This window comes from Bombina bombina, chromosome 2 (genome assembly GCF_027579735.1).
Source record: "Bombina bombina isolate aBomBom1 chromosome 2, aBomBom1.pri, whole genome shotgun sequence".
Taxonomy (NCBI): Eukaryota; Metazoa; Chordata; class Amphibia; order Anura; family Bombinatoridae; genus Bombina; species Bombina bombina.
The window spans coordinates 1,202,256,297-1,202,265,866 of NC_069500.1; the positions used below are offsets into that span (position 1 = coordinate 1,202,256,297).

Below are 9,570 nucleotides of genomic sequence, written 5' to 3' on the forward strand. Positions count from 1 at the left end.
TAAACAAAGATGGACGTAGTAAGAGGAGAGTGGTGTATTATAGTTAGTTTCTTAACTTCAATCAAAAGTTTGTTATTTTAAATGGTACCGGAGTGTACTGTTTTATCAAAGGCAGCATTAGAAGAAGAATCTGCCTGTGATTTCTATGGTCTTAGCAGAAGTAACTAAGATCCATTGCCGTTCTCACATATTCTGAGGAGTGAGGTAACTTCAGAGGGGGAATGGCGTGCAGGTTTTCCTGCAATAAGGTATGTGCAGTTAACATATTTCTAGGGATGGAATTTGCTAGAAAAATGCTGCTGATACCGGATTAATGTAAGTTAAGCCTAAATGCAGTGATTTAATAGCGACTGGTATCAGGCTTATTAACAGAGATACATACTCTTATAAAAGTGTAATATAAAACGTTTGCTGGCATGTTAATCGTTTTTTATATATGTTTGGTGACAAAACTTATTGGGGCCTAGTTTTTTCTCCACATGGCTGGCTTGATTTTTGCCTAGAAACAGTTTCCTGAGGCTTTCCACTGTTGTAATATGAGTGGGAGGGGCCTATTTTAGCGCTTTTCTGCGCAGCTAAAATTACAGACAGACACTCAGCTTCCTTCTGCATGATACAGGACATCTCTGAAGGGCTCAAAAGGCTTCAAAAATCGTGTTTGAGGAGGGTAACAATCACAGTAGACCTGTGGCAGTTGTTGTGACTGTGTTTAAAAACGTTTTTGTCATTTATAATTCCGTTTTTGGTATTAAGGGGTTAATCATCCATTTGCAAGTGGGTGCAATGCTCTGCTAACTTGTTACACTAACGAAATTTTTACAGTGTATGTAACTGCCTTTTTTCACTGTTATTTCAAATTTTGCCAAAATTTGTTTCTCTTTAAGGCACAGTAACGTTTTTTATATTGCTTTTTAACTTGGTTTAAAGTGTTTTCCAAACTTGCTAGTCTCATTGCTAGTCTGTATAAACATGTCTGACACAGAGGAAACTACTTGTTCATTATGTTTAAAAGCCATGGTGGAGCCCCATAGGAGAATGTGTACTAAATGTATTGATTTCACCTTAAACAGTAAAGATCAGTCTTTATCTATAAAAGAATTGTCACCAGAGGGGTCTGTCGAGGGGGAAGTTATGCCGACTAACTCTCCCCACGTGTCGGACCCTTCGCCTCCCGCTCGAGGGACGCACGCTAATATGGCGCCAAGTACATCAGGGATGCCCATAGCGATTACTTTGCCGGACATGGCTGCAATCATGAATAATACCATGTCACAGGTATTAGCCAGATTGCCTGAATTGAGAGGCAAGCGCGATAGCTCTGGGGTTAGACAAGATACAGAGCGTGTAGATGCTGTAAGAGCCATGTCTGATACTGCGTCACAATATGCAGAACCTGAGGACGGAGAGCTTTAGTCTGTGGGTGACGTCTCTGAATCGGGGAAACCTGATTCAGAGATTTCTAATTTTAAATTTAAGCTTGAGAACCTCCGTGTATTGCTTGGGGAGGTATTAGCTGCTCTGAATGACTGTGACACAATTGCAGTGCCAGAGAAAATGTGTAGGCTGGATAAATACTATGCAGTGCCGGTGAGTACTGATGTTTTTCCAATACCTAAAAGGCTTACAGAAATTATTAGTAAGGAGTGGGATAGACCCGGTGTGCCCTTTTCCCCACCTCCTATATTTAGAAAAATGTTTCCAATAGATGCCACTACACGGCACTTATGGCAGACAGTCCCTAAGGTGGAGGGAGCAGTTTCTACTTTAGCAAAGCGTACCACTATCCCGGTTGAGGCCAGTTGTGCTTTTTCAGATCCAATGGATAAAAAATTAGAGGGTTACCTTAAGAAAATGTTTATTCAACAAGGTTTCATTTTACAGCCCCATACAGCTCCATTGACTGAAATTATTGACAAGCTTAGAACACTTAAGCTAGCTAACTCATTTGTTTCTGATGCCATTGTTCATTTGACTAAACTAACGGCTTAGAATTCCGGATTCGCCATCCAGGTGCGCAGGGCGTTATGGCTTAAATCCTGGTCAGCTGATGTGACTTCAAAGTCTAAATGACTCAACATTCCTTTCAAGGGGCAGACCTTATTCGGGCCTGGTTTGAAAGAAATTATTGCTGACATTACTGGAGGTAAGGGTCATACCCTTCCTCAGTACAGGGCCAAATCAAGGGCCAAACAGTCTAATTTTCGTGCCTTTCGAAATTTCAAGGCAGGTGCAGGATCAGCTCCCTCTACTTCAAAACAAGAGGGAACTTTTGCTCAATCTAAGCAGGCCTGGAAACCTACCCAGTCCTGGAACAAGGGCAAGCAGGCCAGAAAGCCTGCTGCTGCCTCGAAGACAGTATGAAGGAGCGGCCCCCTATCCGACAACGGATCTAGTAGGGGGCAGACTCTCTCTCTCTCTTCGCCCAGGCGTGGGCAAGAGATGTTCAGGATCCCTGGGCGTTGGAGATCATATCTCAGGGATATCTTCTGGAAGTCAAAGCTTCTCCCCCACAAGGGAGATTTCACCTTTCAAGATTATCTGCAAACCAGATAAAGAAAGAGGCATTCCTAAGCTGCGTGCAAGACCTCCTTGTAATGGGAGTGATCCATCCAGTTCCACGGACAGAACAAGGACAGGGGTTTTATTCAAATCTGTTTGTGGTTCCCAAAAAAGAGGGAACCTTCAGACCAATTTTGGATTTAAAGATCCTAAACAAATTCCTCAGAGTTCCATCATTCAAGATGGAAACTATTCGAACCATTTTACCCATGATCCAAGAGGGTCAGTACATGACCACAGTGGACTTAAAGGATGCCTACCTTCACATTCCGATTCACAAGAATCATCATCGGTTCCTGAGGTTTGCCTTTCTAGACAGGCATTACCAGTTTGTAGCTCTTCCATTCGGGTTGGCTACAGCCCCAATAATTTTTACAAAGGTTCTGGGCTCACTTCTGGCGGTTCTAAGACCGTGAGGCATAGCGGTGGCTCCTTACCTAGACGACATCCTGATACAGGCGTCAAGCTTTCAAATTTCCAAGTCTCATACAGAGATAGTTCTGGCATTTCTGAGGTCGCATGGGTGGAAAGTGAACGAAGAAAAGAGTTCTCTATCTCCTCTCACAAGGGTTTCCTTCCTAGGAACTCAGATTCTATAGAAATGAAAATTTACCTGACGGAGTCCAGGTTATCGAAACTTCTAAATGCTTGCCGTGTTCTTCACTCCATTCCGCGCCCCACGGTGGCTCAGTGCATGGAAGTAATCGGCTTAATGGTAGCGGCGATGGACATAGTGCCAGTTGCGCGCCTGCATCTCAGACCGCTGCAATTATGCATGCTCAGTCAGTGGAATGGGGATTCCACAGATTTGTCCCCTCTACTAAATCTGGATCAGGAAACCAGAGATTCTCTTCTCTGGTGGTTATCTCGGGTCCATCTGTCCAAAGGTATGACCTTTCGCAGTGCCAGATTGGACCATTGTAACAACAGACGCCAGCCTTCTAGGTTGGGGTGCAGTCTGGAACTCCCTGAAGGCTCAGGGTTCATGGACTCAGGAGGAGAAACTCCTCCCAATAAATATTCCGGAGTTAAGAGCAATATTCAATGCTCTTCTAGCTTGGCCTCAGTTAGCAAAACTGAGGTTCATCAGATTTCAGTCGGACAACATCACGACTGTGGCTTACATCAACCATCAAGGGGGGACCAGGAGTTCCCTAGCGATGTCAGAAGTCTCCAAGATAATTCGCTGGGCAGAGACTCACTCTTGCCACCTGTCAGCGATCCATATCCCAGGCGTGGAGAACTGGGAGGCGGATTTTCTAAGTCGTCAGACTTTTCATCCGGGGGAGTGGGAACTCCATCCGGAGGTGTTTGCTCAATTGGTTCTCCGTTGGGGCAAACCAGAACTGGATCTCATGGCGTCTCGCCAGAACGCCAAGCTTCCTTGTTACGGATCCAGGTCCAGGGACCCAGAAGCAGCACTGATAGATGCTCTAGCAGCGCCTTGGTTCTTCAACCTGGCTTATGTGTTTCCACCGTTTCCTCTGCTCCCTCGGCTGATTGCCAAAATCAAACAGGAGAGAGCATCGGTGATATTGATAGCGCCTGCGTGGCCACGCAGGACCTGGTATGCAGACCTAGTGGACATGTCATCCTTTCCACCATGGACTCTGCCTCTGAGACAAGACCTTCTAATACAAGGTCCTTTCAATCATCCGAATCTACTTTCTCTGAGACTGACTGCATGGAGATTGAACGCTTGATTCTATCAAAGGGTGGCTTCTCAGAGTCAGTAATTGATACCTTAATACAGGCACGAAAGCCTGTCACCAGGAAAATTTACCACAAGATATGGCGTAAATATCTTCATTGGTGTGAATCCAAGAATTACTCATGGAGTAGGGTTAGGATTCCTAGAATATTGTCCTTCCTCCAAGAGGGTTTGGATAAAGGATTATCAGCTAGTTCTTTAAAGGGATAGATTTCTGCACTGGCTATTCTTTTACACAAGCGTCTGGCAGAAGTTCCAGACGTTCAGGCATTTTGTCAGGCTTTAGTTAGAATTAAGCCTGTGTTTAAACCTGTTGCTCCCCCATGGAGCTTAAACTTGGTTCTTAAAGTTCTTCAAGGGGTTCCGTTTGAACCCCTTCATTCTATTGATATCAAACTTCTATCATGGAAAGTTCTTTTTCTGATGGCTATTTCCTCGGCTCGAAGAGTCTCGGAGTTATATGCCTTACATTGTGATTCTCCTTATCTGATCTTTCATTCAGATAAAGTAGTTCTGCGTACAAATCCTGGGTTTTTACCTAAGGTGGTTTCTAACAAGAATATCAATCAAGAGATTGTTGTTCCATCATTATGCCCTAATCCTTCTTCAAAGAAGGAACGTCTTTTGCATAATCTACACGTAGTCCGTGCATTGAAGTTTTACTTGCAGGCTACTAAAGATTTTCGTCAAACATCTAACCTGTTTGTTGTTTACTCTGGACAGAGGAGAGGTCAAAAGGCCTCGGCAACCTCTCTTTCCTTTTGGCTTCGGCGTATAATCCGTTTAGCATATGAGACTGCTGGACAGCAGCCCCCTGAAAGAATTACAGCTCATTCTACTAGAGCTGTGGCTTCCACCTGGGCCTTTAAAAATGAGGCCTCTGTTGAACAGATTTGCAAGGCTGCGACTTGGTCTTCGCTTCATACCTTTTCAAAATTTTACAAATTTGATACTTTTGCTTCTTCGGAGGCTGTTTTTGGGAGAAAGGTTCTACAGGCAGTGGTTCCTTCCGTTTAAGTTCCTGCCTTGTCCCTCCCATCATCCGTGTACTTTAGCTTTGGTATTGGTATCCCACAAGTAATGGATGATCCGTGGACTGGATACACTTAACAAGAGAAAACATAATTTATGCTTACCTGATAAATTTATTTCTCTTGTAGTGTATCCAGTCCACGGCCCGCCCTGTCATTTTAAGGCAGGTCTAAATTTTAATTAAACTACAGTCGCCACTGCACCCTATGGTTTCTCCTTTCTCGGCTTGTTTCGGTCGAATGACTGGATATGGCAGTGAGGGGAGGAGCTATATAGCAGCTCTGCTGTGGGTGATCCTCTTGCAACTTCCTGTTGGGAAGGAGAATATCCCATAGAAAATAAGAAATAAATTTATCAGGTAAGCATAAATTATGTTTTTAAAATGGAAGTGTATAAAAGTGTCTTAAAATGACATGCTCTGTCTGAATCATGCAAGTTCAGTTCTGACTTTTCTATCCATTTAATAGTTTTTTACAATGTGTTGCAGTTAAAGGGACAGTGTAGTCAGTTACTTTCATGATTCAGATAGGACATGTCATTTTAAACAACTTTCCAATTTACTTTTATCAAATTTGCTTTGTTCTCTTGGTATTCTTTGTTGAGAGCTAAACTTAGTATAGGCTCATATGCTAATTTCTAAGCCCTTGAAGGCTGCATCTTATCTCAGGGCATTTTGACAATTTTTTTACAGCTAGACAGCGGTAGTTTATTTGTGCCATAAAAATTACATTGTGCTCACTCCTGTGAGGTACCTAGGAGTCAGCATTCATTGGCTAAAATGCAAGTCTGTCCAAAACAACTGAAATAAGGGGGCAGTCTGCAGAGGCTTAAATACAAGGTAATTACAGAGGTAAAAAGATTAATATAACAGTCTTGGTTATGCAAATCTGGCTAATGCGTAATAAAAGGATTATCTACTTTTTTAAACAATAAAAATTCTGGAGTACTTTCCCTTTAACAAATGTGTGCTATGTTTGCACCACAGACAACTTTCTACTGAACAAGAAGTTCTGCAGAAGTCATTGGAGAAAGAATCTAAAGCAAACAAACGCTTATCCATGGAAAATGAAGAACTTCTTTGGAAATTACACAACGGTGACTTATGCAGCCCCAAAAAGTTGTCCCCATCTTCACCTGGAATACCTTTCCATTCTTCACGAAACTCAGGCTCTTTTTCCAGTCCAACAGTGTCGCCCAGATGACACTTTATGAACAAGGACTAAAACATTTCAGGACTCTTTGAGACTGCTGTGGACACTAATTGTGAAAGCAAAAGCTATATTAGCTACTAAATAGGAAATATGACTGGAATATGGTGCGGGAAATCCGTTATGTGACGTACTGGAAATCCAGGAGTAAGTCGTTGCTCCTTCAAGGAAAAGACTGTGGTAAAATATATTTGAACGTTGTTGCACAAAGCACTTACCTTGCAAGATGCAATTCTTGCTTTTTTCTTTTTGCCTTTTTTCACCTACAAGTTTATAGGGAAAAAAGCTCAGGGCTTGTAGATAGAAAGATCACAAACTTTATATAGTTTATCACCTGTATATATTGTGTATCTTCCCGTTTTGGTTGGGTGGGTGTGAGTTGTGTGGGAGCTGAATGAAAAACACTGGGGTTGTCTGCTTATTGCTTCTTTCATTACTCTGGACAAAGCAAAAGGGCAAACCTTAATTTAAAACAAAATTGGTAAATTCACCAGATTTTAGAAAACGGCGCAGAAGCTAGTTCTACAATTTCCAAAAGGAATCTGTTCCTATTTCTATGCCTAAAAACTAATGTGCATTTATTTAAATTAAAAAGATAATAGCCTTGGGATTTGTGTTTTTTTTGTTTGTTTTTTATTGCAGAAGTCTTGTGTGTTTATACCTAAAAATGTAGCGACGTTTTTTTCACCCATGATGTTCACAATATCCATTGTACCTGCTTCTCTATCGCAAATTTAGACATTTTACATTGTGATTTATTTCTGACTATGCAAAGTCCACGTTTATATTAAAGCTCCTTCTGTATATAAATATGTAATTTGTGTCCCGCATTTGGTGAAAATACGCCAGTTGCACTGTATTTCCTGTTCTCGGAGGGTTATGACAGCGCTGTCTCTGAATGGATCCTTATGAATCTGCCCTCATCGGCCTTTTTTATTTAAAATGATTGTCCTTTTGCTTTCAGCATAGTTAAGACCAAATCGATGGGTGAAGCTTTTGTAACTGGTGAAAATCCTTATTTACAATGATAAAATTGTGTCCAAAGAATTTTTGTCCCCTGTCAACTTTGTCATCAGTTGTACATTTTATATTTCCCACAGTGACAGTTGTCTTTTGTCTGATCAAGTCTATCTGGTAACACTGCCACTTGTGACAAGACCTCTCTGGCATTATGCATTAATCCCCTGTCGGTTGTCATTTTATTTAGGGCACTAATGTGTTAATAGCAAATATGGGCACAAAAAATGTCTCGTTCTAGTTTTTGTTGTTGTTTTTTCTCTTTCCTTTTTTTTTAAATTATTTTTATTTCCCTTTCATCTGCATCATGAAAATATTTGTAGCTTATAGGAAATGTGGATGTAAAAATGAATAATAAAGCTGTAGTTGCTTGATTTGTAATGATGGAAATATATTCTGACATGTAATAAGAAAATAAACTTATTGGTGCAATCATTTTTCCTCAAACATTCGATAGACTTCCAGTCTTATAGATATAGAGAAATAGATATATTTTTTTTTTATGATTTTGGATAATATAGAAAACTGAAGCCTTGTATCAAGAATATACTTGGAGACGAAACCACAATTTTTTCCATGATTGAGAGCATGCAATTTTAAATACATTTCACATTTATTTCTATTTAACTTGCTTTGTTCTTGGTATCCTTGTTGAAAAGTATACCTAGGTAGGCTCAGCAACTGGTGATTGGTCGCTGCACATATAAGGCTTTCAGATAGCTCCCAGTAGTGCATTGCTGTTCCTTCAACAAAGGATACCAAGACAATAAAGCAAATTAAATTGGAAAGTTGTTTACAATTTTATGACTTTTCTGAATCATGAAATACATTTTTGGGATGTCATGTCCCTTTTAAAGGTTACTTAAAATACATTAGACATTACAATTCTAGGTTACTTTATGTACTTATTGAATAGCAACAAAATATATAATTGGCTGAAAATACCAAATTCAGATGCAGTGCTGCAATGTTGGTGTGTTAGAGATTATTGGTTTTATTGTGACATAAAACACTGTAATTGCTCTATAACACTCGTCTGACTTTGTTCCAACACAACCAAAACATTTTTTGTTATAAACTGCCTTGTGTATTGTAGTTAATATCTTGCAAAAACAAACTTTGGACTAATTGCTCTACGAACTCTGCACATATTCGTCCAGCACAACTCCTGCTGATTAAACACTGCCTCATTCAGTAGCAATATTTAACACTGAACTGAACCAATGTCATTTTTATCCCTGCAAGATAATAGAACTAAATTTGAGATAATTACATTATTTACAGCATAACATTTTATCGCTAGTTACCCTTTGATGTTACAGTACCACTTTGGAGAAATATAGAAGTTCTAGTTCCAAGCGGAAACTGCTGCTGAGCCAATCAGCATCGCCAGTTGTGCAACCTAACTGTGCAACTAGCGCAAATTAGCTCAGGGGCAGTTTCCGCTCTGCGGCTTCTGATTTTGGTATTTCAAATGTGTTTTAGGAATTAAACGCATAGCATTGCATGGTCTCTAGTAATAAAATTACATGCTCTAAAAATATTTAAGCATGTAATTTCTTTTTTTTATTTCTTTGTAAATACTATAATGGCCTTTTTAAAAAGACCGTGTTTAGCCAAGTGACAACACACACTTATGAATGCATATGCTTGCTTTATACATTGTCATGTAAACGTGTTTCCCCATTGTTTGTAATGAGCCATTTTACCTGCTGAAGTCTATTAAATTGGTTATAAATAGTATTTATGCTTTTATTTTGTTGTTTGAAATAACTCATGCAAAGCAAAGTAACAAGAGGCAGCAGCAGATGTCAACCTCCAGGTTTGGAATGGAAGAGGCCAACTCCTTTAGAAGGGTGTTCCTGCAGCTGCTTTAAATACAATAAACTCTTAGCTGCTTACCTGAGTATATTGTCCCTTTAAGGGTAAAAGCCAATCTGTTTTAGTTACTGTGATCAAGATGCATGAATTTATTATCACAAATTGTGAGTCTGTGATAGGTAGAACCAGCAGTGTCTGTTTAATTGAGTGTTTAATTTATAT

The 9,570-nt window shown here is 40.2% G+C and overlaps 1 protein-coding gene across 5 annotated transcripts in view; it reads left to right on the plus strand.

Annotated features, from left to right (window-relative positions):
* Positions 1 to 9,270, plus strand: part of MTUS1 (microtubule associated scaffold protein 1) — a 938,324-nt gene extending 929,054 nt beyond the window's left edge. For 4 of the 5 annotated variants that reach the window (XM_053703914.1, XM_053703911.1, XM_053703915.1 and 1 more), the window contains exon 16: positions 6,288 to 9,270. In XM_053703914.1, coding sequence (XP_053559889.1) covers positions 6,288 to 6,504 — 217 coding nt within the window. In that variant the 3' untranslated portion in view covers positions 6,505 to 9,270. The remainder of the gene's footprint in view (positions 1 to 6,287) is intronic. The other variant, XM_053703916.1, reaches the window with a different exon arrangement.
* The last annotated feature ends 300 nt before the right edge of the window (positions 9,271 to 9,570 follow it).